The sequence below is a fragment of the Papio anubis genome, chromosome 13 (genome assembly GCF_008728515.1).
Source record: "Papio anubis isolate 15944 chromosome 13, Panubis1.0, whole genome shotgun sequence".
Lineage (NCBI taxonomy): Eukaryota > Metazoa > Chordata > Mammalia > Primates > Cercopithecidae > Papio > Papio anubis.
In genome coordinates this window covers 1,960,205-1,978,202 of record NC_044988.1, presented here as the reverse complement: position 1 = coordinate 1,978,202, position 17,998 = coordinate 1,960,205, and the positions used below count along the sequence as shown (strand labels likewise).

The 17,998-nt window shown below is 43.9% G+C and overlaps 1 protein-coding gene across 17 annotated transcripts in view; it reads left to right on the top strand.

Moving 5' to 3' along the window:
• Positions 1–17,998, top strand: part of CDC14B (cell division cycle 14B) — a 160,969-nt gene that overhangs the window by 95,898 nt on the left and 47,073 nt on the right. For 7 of the 17 annotated variants that reach the window (XM_021927742.2, XM_021927750.2, XM_021927749.2 and 4 more), the window contains exons 10-13: positions 735–873; positions 1,040–1,199; positions 1,848–1,945; positions 13,589–13,705. In XM_021927742.2, coding sequence (XP_021783434.2) covers positions 735–873; positions 1,040–1,199; positions 1,848–1,945; positions 13,589–13,705 — 514 coding nt within the window. Of the gene's footprint in view, positions 1–734; positions 874–1,039; positions 1,200–1,847; positions 1,946–2,601; positions 3,147–7,573; positions 7,718–13,588; positions 13,706–16,516; positions 17,720–17,998 lie in introns of those variants that run through there. The other 10 variants (XM_031654010.1, XM_031654008.1, XM_031654009.1 and 7 more) reach the window with 6 other exon arrangements.

The window sequence follows — 17,998 nt, the reverse complement described above, 5'->3', positions numbered from 1 at the left end:
TGGATGTGGGAGTAAGTGCAAAATTGCAAGCCTTTGTTTTTGCAAAGATGGTGGTACCATTTTTCTAAAATGCCCAGGGCAGAAGACACTGCACTTACTAGAATGATTGCTTAGAAAGTGATTCTCCACCTCGGCTACACGTAGAATCATCTGGAAGATTTTAGGAATCTCTCTGTCCAAGCTATGCTGCACACCAGTTAAATCTAAATTCTGGGCGTAAAGCCAGGCATGGTGGCTCAAGCCTATAATCCTAGCATTTTAGGAGGCCAAGGTGGGCGGATCACCTGAGGTGAGGTGAGTTTGAGACCAGCCTGGCCAACATGGTGAAACCCTGTCTCTACTGAAAATACAGACATTAGCCAGGTGTGGTGGCACACGCCTGTAATCCTAGCTACTTGGGAGGTTGAGGTAGAGGAATTGCTTGAGCCTGGGAGGTGAAGGTTGCAGTGAGCCGAGATCACGTCATTTCTCTCCAGCCTGCTGGGCGACAGAGCGAGACTCCATCTCAAAAATAAATAATTAAATGAAACAAATAATAAATACATTCTGGGCATGAGACCAGGCATCAGTATTTAAAAACCTCCCTAGGTGATTCCAGAGTGTAGCCAGCCTTGAGAACTGCTGTTGAGAGAAGCAGAGTCATGAGAAGCCTTTTACAAAAATTCTACCTTGCCCGACAAAATCCTGGCGCACATGAGCCCAAGTTTCATTTCTGTGCTTCTTTCTTTTCCTAGCTGGCCTTGGTCGCACGGGCACTCTGATAGCATGCTACATCATGAAGCATTACAGGATGACAGCAGCCGAGACCATTGCGTGGGTCAGGATCTGCAGACCTGGCTCGGTGATTGGGCCTCAGCAGCAGTTTTTGGTGATGTAAGTAGTAGCGTACGTCTGTAGTTCCAAGGGAACAAGTGGGGTTGGAATCTGATGGGGACGGGAATTTCCCTTAGTTTTCAGTAACAACGGATAGTCTGGTAGGAAGAAGTTGTTCATGTGTCTTTCTGGAAAGCTCTATTTTGATGTTATTTAAATGCTCTAGGAAGCAAACAAGCCTCTGGCTGGAAGGGGACTATTTTCGTCAGAAGTTAAAGGGGCAGGAGAATGGACAACACAGAGCAGCCTTCTCCAAACTTCTCTCTGGCGTTGATGACATTTCCATAAATGGGGTCGAGAATCAAGACCAGCAAGAACCCGAACCGGTAATGAAGCCGTTTCTGTTGAGATGTTGTTACTGCTTTAACTGCTGTTGAAACCTTGTCAGGGCATGGAGAAATCTGTAGGTAAAATAATAAAGCAGTTCTTGGATGATTGTCAGTTTTTTATATTTATAACCCTCTCTAGGCACTTTTTACCCAAAATAGTGGAAACGAGGTTGTGCGTCCATAAAACTATAACTCGGCAGGTGCATAAAAGGTTGTGAAGTGAGCTCTTTAGCCAGATCTACCCCTGCCCCTCACCCCTTTTTGCCATTTCACAACAGCCGATTTAGAAAGGCAATCAGTCTCAAATGGAGAGCTTTTAGCAAATCAAGGGCTTAGGGGGCAGCAGTACCACATTAAGTGGTAGTAAGTACACTGTGAGATTTTAAAAAGAATGTTTTCAAACGTGAAAGCCCATTAACCGTCTTCACTGTTGATACGTTCTATAATGAGTGCTGGGCTGTCTCTGAAAGTCAACTTTGGCTGTCTTAAAATGTGATCTGTAGCTTGATTGTGAAAGGGAAAAATATTTTAGAGTTTGCAGAAACGTGGACTGTCTGTGTTTATGTGGATAAATTGCTGCTCTGCTTTACTGCATTAATAAGTGCAATTTAAACCATTAGCTCAGTGTTTTTTTTACTTACACAGTACAGTGACGACGACGAAATCAATGGAGTGACACAAGGTGATAGACTTCGGGCCCTGAAAAGCAGAAGACAATCAAAAACAAACGCTATTCCTCTCACGTGAGTCTGGGTTCCTTTGTTGTGGTTGATGTTTCTTTATTATGTGTGTGGGGTCCTTGGTGAGGGTTTTTCCTGTACATTTTTCTCCATAGTTGCAAGCCCATGATGCCACTTTGAAATGTTTGCCTATGTTATTTAAAACCTAGGGGTGCTGGCCTTGGAATCTCTCAGCTGGCCCTTGTTTACCTTGGTCCTCATGAGCCTTAATGGGTGGGAAGGCGACATCAGGGATACTTTTTCTCCATGAATAATCAGCACGGGGCATCCTCCAGAGCTCAACAGCAGATGGAAAGCCCAGGATGCCAGACCTGTCCATAGTTATAAACTGGTCTATTTCTTTACATTCGCCACGTAGCAGATCATTTGTTTTGATCAGCGTGACATGACGGCTTAATGACATTACGTTGTTTTTGGGGCAACAGTGAACTGGTCTAAACTATATTTTGGGTTTTTTGTTTGTTTCTTTGGGGAATGATTTTCTAATTATAGAGGAAGATTTAGCCTGAGAATAGTAAGTGTTGCAGTTACTGAGTGTATGTGTGTCCGTGTGTACATTCTCGTGAACATGTGTTAGTTGGGATGGAACCTGATGGAGCGTCCAAGATTATTAGAAGAATACGCAGAAGCAAACTGCACGAACGTGGTCTTTTTTATAGGCTGCTCTTCAGTAGATGCTCCCACCTGTTGCCGCTGGATTTCTTCCTTCTAGTTACTTCCTTTTTCAGCGTGGGTCACCAGATTTCCAACCTTTTTTGGGGGAAGGGCGTGTGATGGACATAGATCATTTGTTCAGTAAGCATCTTGTAATATGGTAAGGAAGTATGATATAATAAACCATTTGTATTGGCAGAGAACAGGTTTTCTTTTTAACTGAAGGTAATTCCTCACTAGTATCTCGTCATAAAAATCCTGAAGTAGAATCACATGTAAAGCATGTGTCATTATGGGCTGCTCCTCTGGGAGGTTCTTCAAAGACCCAATGTAAAGAGTTGAGTTTTGCAGTATGCAGTGTTATGTGATGTAGGGCATCCATTATGATGACAGGCATTTATGAAGATTTCTTTTGCAGCTTAGTGGTACTGTAGTCAACTAGACTGCTTTAAAAATGGTGCCTTTTGGCCAGGCATGGTGGTTCACACCTGTAATCCCAGCACTATGGGAGACCAAGGTAGGCGAATCACCTGAGGTCAGGAGTTCAAGACCAGCCTGGGCAACATGGTGATAGCCCGTCTCTACAAAAATACAAAAATTAGCCGGGTATGATGGTGAGTGCCTATAATCCCAGCTACTCGGGAGGCTGAGGCAGGAGGATTGCTTGAATCTGGGAGTCAGAGATTGCAGTGAGCTGAGATCGCGCCATTGCAGTCCAGCCTGGGCAACAGAGTGAGACTCCATCCCAAAAAACAAACAAAGAAAATGTTGCCTTTTGTATAATTTACTTAACTCCGAATGTCATTTTGTTTTTAATTTCCTTATTAAAAGTCTTCATCTAAGGCCTTCATGGTTTTTCTTCGGCAGTATTGTGGTGGCTCCAGGTAATCATCCAGATACTAACTCTGGATGTGGCGGAGGCAGGCAGTGCCCTCGAGCAGTGCTCCTCTGACTTAAGTGTGCATGAGGCACCCGGCGCTTGTTGAAATATGGGTTATGATTAGTGGGGTGGGGGCAGGGCCCAAGATTTCACATTCTAGCAGAGGCTGCTGGTCCAGGGACCACACATGGAATTGCAAGCCCTAGGAAACTGATGCTTTTGTGGGTTGATTTTAGCTGTGTCCAGGTTTTTTTGTTTTGTTTTTCAGGATCAGCATCATCGTTTATTTTTTAATATTTTGTTGCCTGCTGTTCAAAAGTCAAGTTGAGAGTCAGGGGATACAAATCCTGCTTAGTCAAAAGTTTTTGTTAAATAGGCAGTTTCCTTTAGTCACCCTCTGAATCTGCTACTCTGATTAACATGAGTTCAAATCTAGCTGGGCATGGCAGTGTGCACCTGTAGACCAGGCTATGTGGGAGGCTGAGGCGAGAGGACCACTTAGCCCAGGAGTCTGAGGCTGCAGTGAGCTCAGGATTCCTTTTGGTAATATCCTAAAAACAATACATAAAAATAGCCCCACATAACACAAATAACAAAGTTTTAGGCCACACTTTCAAAGAAGAAAGCAAAATGCTAGTTTTTCTAAGCTCTGAGTTATGTGTATAGACCCCAGGGGATTTTTGATGAGTCTCAGCAAATCTCCTTCCTCCTCCGTTACAACATTTTGCGTATCCCTTCTCTGCTTTTTCAAACCCTCTCTGCTATTATTTGCAGCTTTTTGGCCCTAGAAAAGATCAGTCGAAGGTTTTCTTTCTTTCCCTCTTGTGTCTTTGTAGTTATTTTAGGAATAGAAGTCCCTGAGGGACTGTATTCAACAATGGCTTCGGTTGAAAAATACAAAATCAATTTCTTCATCCCAATTTTGACCCATTGATTTCTGTGAGCAAGTTATTTTGCTTTAACATTGGCACTTAGCCTTATGAAAATACAGTACGTGCAAGAAAGAAAGTTAGTGAGAAATACACAAGTACTAGTGACTCTTAGGAGAAAGTTGTAGTACATAAAATATTATTCCAATGATTGGTTTCTCTCTCTCTCTCTCTCTCTTTTTTTTTTTTTTAAGACGGAGTCTTGCTCTGTTGGCCAGGCTGGAGTGCAGTGGTATGCCCTCGACTCACTGCAAACTCTGCCTCCCGGGTTCCAGTGATCCTCCTGCCTCAGCCTCCCGAGTATCTGGGATTACAGGTGTGCGCCACCACACCCAGCTAATTTTTTGTATTTTTAGTAGAGGCAAGGTTTCACCATGTTGGCCAGGCTTGTTTCGAAATCCTGACCTCAACTGATCCACCCACCTCAGCCTCCCAAAGTGCTAGGATTACAGGCATGAGCCACCAGCGCCTGGCCGGTTTCTCTTTTATAAATGGTCAGTTTTGGGGGAGAGTTTAAGTTTTTTATCAATTGTAAAATGGCCATTTGCTCAGCCTGTCTAATCCTGACTACAGTGATGACAGTAAACCATGTGGCACCATTGACCTTGAGCTGATCTTCAGGACGTGATGACAAGTATATTGTCTGTGCTAAAATGGATTTGGTAGATTTCATAACTTGAGCCATGAGGCCTGTCGTTCCGCATACTGATGGTTTTGGCAGGTTTGGAGATGGGTATGTGTGTTAGCAATGGAAAGTAATTCTTAAGCCGTGAGGTTTACTAGAGGAACAAATAACCATCTATAATGCTGACACCTGGACATTCAGGCTGTTCTGCCTTTAAGGAACTGAAAGTGAAGCCTGGGATGGGTAGAGAGTTTTCTAGTGCTCTCAGGCCATTTATTCATTCCGTTTAAATATTCACCCCTGTGATCTTAATATATATTAGTAGGCTTGTTTTTTTGTGTGTGGGAAGATTAAATAAGATGGTGTAGGTATAACTTGTGGGGTGAGGTTAGCTTGTATTTCGAGTTCACCCTTTAGTCTAATCCCTTTCCACAATATAAGATGCCTGGCATGTACGTTTTTTTTTTCTTTTCCGAGACAGAGTCTTGCTTTGTCACCCAGGCTGAAGTGCAATGGCGTAATCTTGGCTCAGTGTAGCCTCCGCCTTCCGGGTTCAAGTGATTCTCTTGCCTCAGCCTCCCGAGTAGCTGGGATTACAGGCGCCCGCCATCACGTCTCGCTAATTTTTGTATTTTTAGTAGAGATGGGGTTTCACCATGTTGGCCAGGCTGGTCTCGAACTCCTGACCTCGTGATCTGCTCCGCCTCAGCTTCCCAAAGTGTTGCGATTACAGGCGTGAGCCACTGCGCCTGGCCTGACATGGAATTTTTAATGATGACAGTGATGAGGTCAACAATAAAAATGACATGGTAAGCCAAATCAGTCGCTTCCAAATTGATCAGCAGTACCACGCACGCGGCACATGCTCAGTAGCGGCTCTAGGATTTGGTCACAGATGTATCCAGGTAACCATGTGGAAGTGCAGTCACTGGAAGGAGCTTCTGCCCTTCTAAACGGGAGGAGGTTTCCTTCCTTGCTGCTAGAACCCAGATCAATGGATTGAGAAACCCCAAGCTGAGGCTGGACATGGTGGCTCATGCCTGTAATCCCAGCACTTTGGGAGCTGGACACAGTGGCTCATGCCTGTAATCCCAGCACCTTGGGAGTTCAAGGGCAGGAGGATCACTTGAGCCCAGGAGTTGGAGACCAGCCTGGCCAACATAGCGAGACTCTGTTTCTACAAAAAAATTAAACAACAACAACAAAAAACTAACTGGGCATGGTGGCATGAACAGGTAGTCTCAGCTGCTACTCAGGAGGCTGATGTCGGAGGATTGTTTGCACCTAGGAGTTGGAGATTACAGTGAACTATGATAACGGCTCACTGCAATCTCCAGCCTCCCGGGCAGCAGAGCAATTCTCCTGCCCTAGCCTCCCAAGTAGCTGGGATTACAGGCGTATGCCACCACACCTGGCTAATTTTTGTAATTTTTTTTTAGTAGAGAAGGCGTTTCACCATGTTGGACAGGCTGGTCTCGAACTCCTGACCTCGGGTAATCCACCTGCCTTGGCCTCCCAAAGTGCTGGTCTTAGAGGCATGAGCCACCGCGCCCGGCCAACCCATTTCTTAAAAATGAAAAAGAGGCCAGGTGCAGTGGCTCATGCCTGTAATCCCAGCATTTTGGGATGCCGAGGCAGGTGGATCAAAGACCAGCTGGCCAACGTGTTGAAACCCCATACTAAAAATACAATACTTAGCTGGGCGTGGTGGTGCACATCTCTAATCCCAGCTACTCAGGAGGCTGCAGTGGGAGAATTGCTTGAACCTGGGAGGCGGAGTTTGCAGTAAGCCAAAATCACACTATTGTACTCCAGGCTGGGTGACAGAGCAAGATTCCATCTCAAAAAATTATAATAATTAAAAAATAAAAAACCCCAAGCTGAAAGCCAACTAGTATGAAGAAAGTGAGTGCAGAAAACAACTAAGAAAAATCTATAGTATGCATACTTCAGTGAAATTTTGCTCATTTTGTTGCCCTTGGTTAAATGTGAACCGTATTATAAAAATGTGCCATTCCCTTAGCTTCCTGGATGACTCAGGAGTTAGTGATTCCATTGAAATGAGATCAGTTCTGCTGTGTTATGTTCATTTTTAGTTGTGCCTCCTGTGATTTTGTTAACTGGTCCGGGGTTTTGTGTTTTTTGTTTGTTTGGTTTTGGTTATCTGGTTTTGCCTCCTTTGCCCATTATGGTTTGGTTTAGTTTTCCGTGTGTGCACATCTTGTGCTTTTTGAAGAACCTCAATCATTTATCTATGACTGATTTCAGTATCATAAAGTTAAATTAACATGGGGTAGTTATGTAACTAGTGACTGAGTCCTCAAGTATCAAACCTGTTTAAACACAGCATTTTGTTCTCCAACATAAAATGGCAAAACTCCATCCTTGTGGACCGCCCCTTTGTATCCCTGTTGCTGTTTTGGGCTTTTAGGGTGTCTAAAATTACATATGGCTTGATTGATTGATTGATTGATTGATGATTGCGTAATTTATTTTGGCTTCCCAATTTGAACATCTGTTCTTTCCCCTTCACCCCTTTCCAGATGTCCCCTAGCTGTGCTGACCTCTGCACTGTGTAGTGTTGTCATCTGGTGGATTGTTTGTGACTACATTCTTCCCATCCTGCTATTCTGTCTCGATGGTTTCAGAACACAGTAGCCATCAGGACCCCCTGACAGATAGCTGCTGTAAGTGTCCCGTTCTGTTTCTCTGCCGTTGCTTACTTCTGGTGCCTAGTGTGGTTCCCACCATGCATGTTTTTCTCCTTGTCAGCTCCTAGCTTTGTTGGTTTGCCTATTTTCAAAGGTTCTTTTTCTGAATCTTTTCAATTAATGGGATGGTGGTGGGGAGGGAAGGTGGGCTTCACTGTTCCTCTCATAGAAAGGATATTAAAAGTAACATATCTTGTTTTAAAGTTATGCTTGTCCTTAACAGATATTTCAAAATAGCAGTTGATAAATGAAGACACTGAAACAGGTTTTCTTCCCTATCAAAAGTAGTTAGTTAGCTTGGGATAATTGGGGTGGTTTTATTTTTGTTGGTCGGCTACACAGTTTTCCTCTAGTTGTTTCTGTGTCTTGAGTATGTCCTTCCCAATCTAGCAAGGAAGCATTTTCCCCACTGATCTACTTTCATTAAACATGTGATTTTGTAGCCTGGAAATCTGCCGTTGTACAGCAGCTCTCTCATAAGTCTTCTCTCTAGTGTGCAGAATGTCCTGCTCTGTCTCATTTTCCTCCTCCCCTTTAGGGAATACAGTAAGTACAGTGTGTAGCACTTGATACTAAATGAAAGTAGGAGGTCGGAGCTGAGGCCGCCTGTTGAAGTTGGTGCATTCCCATATGACGGTCGTTGCTCCCGCTCTTCTCCTTGCCCACACATAGCCAGAATGCCTTTATTAGGCTGATAGCAGCAAATTTGTATTCTCTTGAGATCTTTTATCTTTGAAATGAAGACCTTAACAGCGAAGAGGCTTTATTTCTGCAGAGGAATGTGCAAGAGGCCCACTTGTGGAGCAACCTGTTGAAGACCCCCAGAAGGCGCGTGTGTCCTGCGTCACGGGGTCCACCGCCACCCTCCTGTGTCTGAGCTGCATTCCTCCTTCTCTCAAGCTTTTCCCCTAACTCATGTTTTAAGAATTTCTTCTCTTTTCTCCTCTTGGACTTGGCAGTTATGAAAGAATGCAAAAGTTCCTTGCAAGATCTCTTCCAAAGAAAAATCCCATTGCAACCAACTCTGGTACTTTGTGGTTTCATTGAGTATTTTCACATAGCTGAGAAAGATTTAAAAATCAAGCTGATTTCACTCTTCAGAATTAGGCAAAACCTGCTTAACTTGCTCCTATGGATGGCATTTTCTTGAATATCTTACAAATAAAAGCTTATTGTCGCGCATTCAGACCTGCTGTATTTCTGAGATAGATCAACCTTTTGGGTGTTTTCTCCTTTACTTCTCTTAGTCAGCTTTGATTGCCCCATATTCTGACTCAAGAGCATCATGCACTACTTAGATTTATTCTTCTCAAACTGTTGCAAGTGGCAGAGATGTTCCGAATGGGTGGAACAGTTGCTAATAATACTTAGGCACTTTGTGGTTGAATGATCATTCCCAGGGTAAGTTTAAAAACGGTCTCTATCAGGCTCTTTGCTTTCAGTATTCCATGTAAACTATACCTCCTGTTATTGTTGTTAATGACGTTTGCCGTGGTATTTCTAGACCCAAGCAGAGTATTCAGTTTAGCCTGACTCATTATTTGGAATTTTCAGAAGCAAAAAACTTGTGACAGTTACAGTGGTGTTAATCAGTATCATCTTTGTAGCACCCCATGACTTTCTTTCCAAAGGGTTTTACTTGTAAGTTGGTGACTCCTGAGTGCCACCATCCACCATCAGCACCACCCACCTCTGCTGGCAGCGGACGCAGGTGGCATGGCATCGTTTGATCAGTTGTTTCCAGTGAAAAGCTCCCATTATGCAGCATGCCTGGAGAATTAGGCCATAACAACACTTCAGGCTCCTGAGTCAGACCCGGAGATAGTGGGAAAGGCTTGTCTGAAGGCAGCAGGGCCTCAGGGTCACCTTTGTGCATGCTCTTGTAGTGTCTGGAGTGGACAGCCAGTACATAGTGCATAGTTGTCCTGATGGATTGTTTTCTTGGAATTGGACATTTATGTTCCAGACCTGGCTTTTTAGTTTTTGGCTTGGCTGTGTTCCTTGGGTTGCAGATTTCACTGTATCTGAAGTCTCAGAGTACCGAGGCTCCAAGGATGCTGCAGAGAAGGTGGTGAACTGCAGTATAGGCAAGAGGTAGGTAGGACAGAGGATTTTGTCAGGGGAGATGGGAAGGAAGAAAATGCATCTGCTGCATGCTGCTCTGCAAAGCCATGCCTGGCCTGGGTTGGGAGGCAGAAGGCAGCGAGTGCCCGGGTTCTCTGTGGCAGAGGCAACGTGTCACCCTCTGGTGCCTGTCAGGTGGTGTGCGCTGTCACTGGTGATAGCTCAGTGGAGTTCTACCCCCACCCAGACTTCATCAGTGCGTAACCTGCAGTTAGGATAAATACTGTGTTGTCAGTGCAAATAACTGGAATCTTCCCTGGTATGATGAGCACACTCAGGTTCTGTCATTCTCTTGGTTTTAAAGTTCCACAGAAATTACTAGCTGTTTACTATTATTATTATATTAGTTCACTTTACACTAATTTTATAGAGAAATAAATACTTTTTAAAAGATGTTTTCCAGCAGCCTAGAATGACTGCACGGCGGAGCCGTAGTGTCTTGTTTTGAATGTGCCATTTCCACACTTCAGTCTTAGTTCATTTGAGAAATCAGGATTCAGATTTCCTAAGCAGGCAGTGTATCAGCTCTTGTGTTTTCCTCAGATTAATTATTTTGCAGTGTGATTGTCGTCTGTACTTTTGGCCAACCATGGCCTCAAATAATTTGAGAAGTAGGTGTTGTATTTCAAAAAAGAGCCAACGGGAGTCTCGTTTTCCCCGTGCGTGAGGCAGTGGCCCAGGGGAGCGTGAGAGCTGTGGCAGTGCCAGTGCTGGCCTGGGCTTCGGAAGTAGCAGTGAAGCAGCAGCGGTTTGTTTTGTTTTATGCAAAATTCTATATTCAAATTTTTAGCAGAGATGAATAAATATTTTCCCTTCACTTTATATAAACAGAAATAATTTTTAGGGATGGGCAGGCTGGCTCATACCTACAAATCTCAACACTTTGGAAGGTCGAGGCAAGAGAATCACGGAGGCCAGGATTTTGAGACCAGCATGGGCAACATAGCGAGACCTGCATCTCTATAAAATGAAAACTAAAAGAGTTAGCTGGGTGTGGCGACATGTACCTGTAGTCCCAGCTACTCTGGAGGCTGAGGTGGGAGGATCAGTTGAGTCCAGGATTTGAGGCTGCAGTGAGCTATGATTGCGTCACTACACTCCAGCCTGGGCAACAGAGTGAGACCCTGTCTGTTAAAAAAAAAAAAAGAAAAAAGAAAGAATTTAAAAATAATCCTTTGTTTTTAGAAGTAGAATTCACAAGCCAGGGTAATAGTTGCCTTTAATCCTACAATTAAGTCTTCACATACACTCCTTTTTTTTTTTTTTTTTTTTTTTTTTTTTAAATACAGAGCCTCAATCACCCGGGCTGGAGATGGGTGACACAAACATGGCTCACTACAGTCTTGACCCTGAGAGGTCAAGGTCAAGGTGATCCTTCTACCTCAACCTCCCAAGTAGCTGGAACCACAGGCACGCCCCACCACGCCCAGCTAATTATTATTATTATTATTTTGTAGAGAGGACGTCTCACTATGTTTAAGAATTTGGGCTTCTTAATGGTGTCTTGTTTCATGACTGAAAATCTGAGAAGCTACTTTTACTTTTGAACACAAAGATTTGTTTGGCTGGAGGATTTCTTTGGTGTAGGAATTGCTTAAAATGACCAGGCTGGTCTCGAACTTTTGGCCTCAAGTGATCCTCCTGCCTTGGTCTCCCAAAGTGCTGGAATTATAGGCATAAGCCACCACACCCAGCGCCTTTGTCTGTTGTGTTAGAACATGCAGTGTATCAGATGATCACACCCTAGGAGAATTTCTGAACCAAACATTGGCTGATTTATCCAGGATTCATGTCCCTCTGTGAGACAGAAAGCTAGTTTCAAGGGTCCCTCAGAAATCCGGCATGAGTAAAGTGAAACAGTGGGGAAAACTGCCCCGCCTTCTCCCCAAAAGGCTTGGACCGCTGGCCCAGACAAGCTCCAGGTTCTGCCCTGGTTGCTTTTTTTTTTTTTTTTGAGATGGAATCTCGCTCTTTGGCCCAGGCTGGAGTACAGTGGTGCAATCTTGGCTCACTGCAACCTGTGCCGCCCGCGTTCAAGCAGTTCTCCTGCCTCAGCCACCTGAGTAGCTGGGATTATAGGCACCTGCCACCACACCCGGCTAATTTTTGTATTTTTAGTAGAGACAGGGTTTCACCATCTTGGCCAGGCTGGTCTTGAACTCCTGACCTTGTGATCCACCCGCCTTGGCCTCTCAAAGTGCTAGGATTACAGGCGTGAGCCACCATGCCCAGCCTCTTGTTGCTTTTTCAGTGATGAGACGTTTAGCATTTCACTAAGTGTTGGATATGCTTTGGTTTGGGTGATGCTAAGGTTGTAGAAATGTATTAATCTTAGCATATTTTAAGGCCCTGTCTTTGGTATATTAGCCAGCATGGTGGTAGCTGAGGCCTATGAGGTGGGATGCTCACTCATTGTAATGGTTCCTTTTTACTCTTTTGAGCTGGGTTCTCATAAGTTGTTACTGGCTTTCTCACCTTTATGTTTGAATAGGAGAGAAGAAAGCTTAAGTCAGTGTTTTCTCTTTCAGAAAATTAAAAGTTGGTATCTATAAATGTGTGTATATGTGTTTAGTTTGTCATTGATTATCTCTTGAAGAAAAAAGTTGCATATAGGCCTGGCGTGGTGGCTCACACCTGTAATCCCAGCACTTTGGGAGGCTGAGGTGGGCAGATCACCTGAGGTCAGGAGTTCGAGACCAGCTTGGCCAACATGGCAAAAACCTCATCTTTACTAAAAATACAAAAATTAGCCAGGTGAGGTTGTGGGCGCCCATGGTCCCAGCTACTCAGGAGGCTGAGGCAGGAGGATCGTTTGAACCTGGGAGGCGGAGGTTGCAGTGAGCCGAGATTACACCACTGCACTCCAGCCGGGACAACAGAGCAAGACTCTGTCTCAAAAAAAAAAAAAAAAGAAAAGAATTGCATATAAAATCTTTTGATGTCTTCTGCTATTTTCCCTATGACAATTTAAAGAAAAAAAAGTCAGAGGACCATCTGCCTCTAAAAGGACATTCCGTGTGGCCTTTATCTCAGGGTGTTCTTTTCTGATTCATCGTGTACTTCCTCCTGGGCAGTCTACTCTCATAGGCACCAGTTTCTCAAGCTTTTTAGAGTTTAATTAAGGCAAGCTTTTCAAAATTTAAGTGTTTTCACTTTCATTTTAGTGGCACTTGGAGATTTAGTAAGTGTTATAATCCAGACGAAACTCATATTTTGCTTAAACACTTTCTAAAATTTTGAAATGTTACATAAAATTAGTATTGATTTAGTGGATTATTACCTATACTTACAGCTTTGAAGAGTAAATATTGTATAGTTATTTCCTGAATTTATGTTCCTATTCTTTAGAATTTGGGCTTCTTAATGGTGTCTTGTTTCATGACTGAAAGTCTGAGAAGCTACTTTTGCTTTTGTTGGGCAGAAAGATTTGTTTGGCTGGTGAATTTCTTTGGTGTGGGAATTGCTTAAAATGCCAAGTCATTCACCTTCCAGAAGCAAAGCCCTCCGGTTATCTTTGTGTAGCCTTCAAAGAGAAATGAGATGCTTCATTTTAAAAGGCCTTGATGTAAAAATGTGTTTCACCTTTTTTTGGTAAATGTGTTGATGGAAAATCCTCTCAATTCTCAAGATGATTTGCACTAAAGTGCAAAAATACTTTCCTCTGTCAAGTATTTGCAAATGGTTTCGGTGAATGTAATCTTATTTTTTTCCAACTATTTTCAGAGTAATTCTTCAATCCAGTGTTCAGAGCTGTAAAACATCTGAACCTAACATTTCTGGCAGTGCAGGCATTACTAAAAGAACCACCAGATCTGCTTCAAGGAAAAGCAGTGTTAAAAGGTGAGAAAAGAATCCTACTCTTCTGAAAAGTTGCAGGCATTGGCTTTCCAGTGTAATATTTGGGCCCTACCTCTGAAGATTGACATGAAATTAGGAGAAGGTAGAGTCTGTGTGTTACTTGTTCATTATCTAAGAAAATCTGGACTCTTTTAATGTAGGCTTTCGTTTTGTATTTCAGAAGTAATTCTCGACACTGGAAATATGGTGTCTGGGTCATGATATGGGAAAGTTTTTAAATTAAGAATTTCCAGAGCTGGCTGTCAGGACTTGGAGGCCATCATTCTAGTGCATATCAGACACAGCATCATTGCTGGACGATTAGCTGAAATGAGTGTGATGGTGGACATGAGATAACTCTAGAGGGTCTGAGGATCCTTCTCTGCCTAGTGACTCTTTGTCCTCTTGGCCGCAGCCCACACGCGAGGCACTAGTTCTTTCACTGTCAGCACTGTCTTCAGTAAGTGGAGGCAAAATTTCGCAAAACCAATGTGTTCTATGACCACGTCGGTGACTCTGTTGTCTTTGGATATTTCTCATGAAGTAGACATGCCATTTTTAAAGTATTCTGATAACAGATCCCATCTGAAGAGAGAATAGATAGCCCAGGAGTGGAAGTGGGGATAGAGGGCTCAGGAGTAGAAGGGGGCATCTTTTCATCTTTGCCTGGTGTTGGCCGCCCATGCAGTCCTGTTTCTGTTCTCCTGGTAAAAACGATCTCTTCTAACAGACGTGAGCGACCTGAAGATAATCAGAACCAGACTTTAAAATGTCCTGCACATGTGCCCCGCTTCTCTTCGGCTTCCCTGCCCTGTGTATCTGAGGCTTTGGGCCTCAGGGCCTTATCAATGTGAAATTAGTCCCCAGTGCAAAGCAGCCAGTCTCCCGAGGGACCCTTGGCAGAGCTGGGAGCTCTGTGTGCTTCGCATTTGGAGGACTCGTTCAGCTCTGCCGTGTTTCCTCGTCACTGTCTGTTTTGTACAACCTTACTGCACACTTACACTCACATGAGGACACAGCAGTGCCCCGGCATGAGGATTTGAGGACTGTCAGGCACTGACTCATGATTCCAGGATTTAAAATTTTTCATTAGAAATGTACCAAATATTCCTATTTCTTTACTCTTTGATTCTACTTGAGAAGAATATTAGAGAAATACTGACCAAAGGTCAAAGATTGAGGTACATTGGAACAGCGGCGGAGTGTTATCTCTAACAGTGAGAAACAGGAAGTGGGCTCAAGATTGTTACATTATGCCAAATGAATTGGGAGTCATACAGTTTAGTACACGAAGCAATGAGTGAAAAGAGCCATGCATAACAATTCTGAAGTATGAGCTGGGCGCAGTGGCTCGCGCCTGTAATCCCAGCACTTTGGGAAGCCGAGGTGGGTGGATCACTTGAGGTCAGGAGTTTGAGACCAGCCTGGCCAACATGGTGAAACCTCATCTCTACTAAAAATACAAAAATTAGCCGGGCGTGGTGGCGGGCACGTGTGGTCCCAGCTACTCGGGAGGCTGAGGCAGGAGAATTGCTTAAACATGGGAGGCGGAGGTTGCAGTGAGCCGAGATCGTGCCACTGCACTCCAGCCTGGGTGAAAGAGCGAGACTCTGTCTCAAAAAAAAAAAAAAAAAAATCTGAAGTATGACTGTAATTTTGTAAGTGTAAGTATACTATGTATGTATAGAAATACAGAGATGTATAAATATTTATATACCTACATCTGTATTTATAGATGAATAAGTGTCTATATATGTATAGAAATAAGACAAAGGAAAATATGCTATGATACTAATAAAAGTTCTGGTTGGTGGGACAGTTGGGATTTTTTTTTCTTTTTTATCATCTTATTTTCCAATTTTTTTACAATAAATGAAGGGAAATGGGAGTGTTTCAACTGACACTTTTAGGTGAGCCAAACTATTAATTCAGGTCAGGTGCAGTGGCTCATGCCTGTAATCCCAGCACTTTGGGAGGCCAAGGCAGGTAGATCATGAGGTCAGGAGTTCAAGACCAGCCTGGCCATTCAAGACGATAGTGAAACCTCGTCTCTACTAAAAATACAAAAATTAGCTGGGTGCAGTGGCGGGTGCCTGTAATCCCAGCTACTCGGGAGGCTGAGGCTGGAGAATCACTTGAACTTCGGAGGCAGAGCTTACATGAGCCGAGATTACGCCATTGCACCCCAGCCTGGGTGACAGAGCAAGACTCCGTCTCAAAAAAAAAAAAAAAATCAAATAAAAAGCCTATTGTTGATGACAGTTAATTAGTTAATTTTGACATGTCTTGAAGGGGTGTATCCTTTTTAGGTATGAGTGCATGAGTACTCAGGCTTTTTGTTTTGCTCTCTTTGAGATGGAATTGCCCAGGCTGGAGTGCAATAGTGTTATCTCGGCTCACTACAACCTTCGCCTTCCGGGTTCAAACCATTCTCCTGCCTCATCCTCCCAAGTAGCTAGGATTACTACTTGTGGGTGGCATGTACCACCACACCTGGGTAATTTTTGTATTTTTAGTAGAGATGGGGTTTCACCATTTTGGCCAGGCTGATCTCAAACTCCTGATCTCAAATGATCCACCTGCCTCAGCCTCCCAAAGTACTGGGATTACAGGCATGAGCCACTGCGCCTGGCCGCTCAGGTTTTTATTACAGCCTGGTGTGTCTTGCACATTTAATCCTGCTGTTTGCTTTTTTAGATTATGCTTTTTAGGTTACAGAGGAGTAGAGTCCGGGAGCCTGGCCGGTGCTTGCCAGGTCATACCGTCTTCCTTTGAGGGAGGAAGGGCTGGCCTTGCCTCTGTTTTTCTATCTAGGTCTTGTTGCGTTTCCATGTCAGTCTGGTGACCTGAACTCCTGCCTCTCTGGAGAAGTGGTTCCTGGTTGCAGCAAGCATCTGCCTGAGGCTCCTGGCAGGGATGATATGAGGGTCCTAAGGGAGATTTCAGAGCCAGTGATCTGGACTAAATGTTGAAATGGCCCAAAGCAGTTTCCAGGAATTTTGGATAGTTCTGAAAACCAAAAAGACTTCCTTTAAATTCCAGAATGGACTTTCAGAGATGATGTGGAGAGCAAAAGGAGCCTAACAGTGAGGATTAACTGGGGCTCACCTTCCTCTAAGCGGGTTCTTTCTTTGTGCCTCTTTTGGGGCTTCAGCCTGTGTTCACATCACCTTACCTGTTGTCCACCTGCAGCTTACAAAAGAAAAGCAAATAAATTATGTATAGTTTTTAAGAATTGGAGTCAGCCAAGCTGTAGCCTGGAGCTTTTACCCTACTGAATATTGTTCATAATATCCTACTGAATCGTATTCATTTCTGGTTGGAGGGTAATGAGGGAGTTAGTATGTTGGTGCATGGTCTGATTCTGGGCACAATAGTATGAGCTCAATTTGAATAAATTTTTGAGTGAAATCTTTAAACAGCAGTAGAAAAAAAAATAGAGCACCCTTTTGGGGTCCTTTCATCCCTACCTGCAAGGCACCAGGGTTGCCAGTTCCTGCTGGTTTGTCATCATCTCTGTGGCGCATAGGAACTTGACCTCCCATTTTCATGTTCCTTGGCATCCAGGATGAAGACTCCACCCAAACTCGCTTTGCACTTAATTGGCGCTTTTGATTTTTGGGTTTACTGAGAGGCTCTTCAGCTTTGGGGAACTTTTTCAAAAACGTCAAAAGAGCAATTACTTGCAGCAGCTGAAAAAACAGGAGTGATGTCTTCACTATTTGTCTTTGGGAAAAGGTGCCGCAGTTTCTCACAGAAGATGACTATCCCCTCGTGTATCCACTTGAAGCTGTGCCCCATCGAAACCTAAATTTCATGTGGCCACAGGTCTGGGACGGCTGCCAGACAGCCTGTGTGGCCCTCGGTCCTGCCAGGGCTCTCTGTGGCACCTTCTCATTCCCTTCCCCGAGTCTGGAGAGGGAGCGAGTGAGCTTCTCCACTTCCCACTTCCTGTTAGAGCTATAAATCCATGCTAACCTTTCTCTTTTAAGAATTAATAAATCCAGTGAATAATTGGCTCCGTTGAATTGGCCTGTTTTCAGTGTTCTCATGTGACCTCTGTGAAGAGCTGTCTTAGAACAGTCTTGGAAATTTCATCGTGCTCCGAGTGAGAGCCTGCAGCCACCTCATTTGCTCGCATTCACTCATGTCTTCACGCAGCCCTTCCGCCGGTGCGTGTTTGTTAGCTTATGCAGTTTCTTTTGGGCAGGCTCTTTTTTTAAAATGATAACCTCATTCATTTTCTAAGAAACCGTCATGTACAAGTTACTTTAACTCTTGAGTTGCATCACTGGG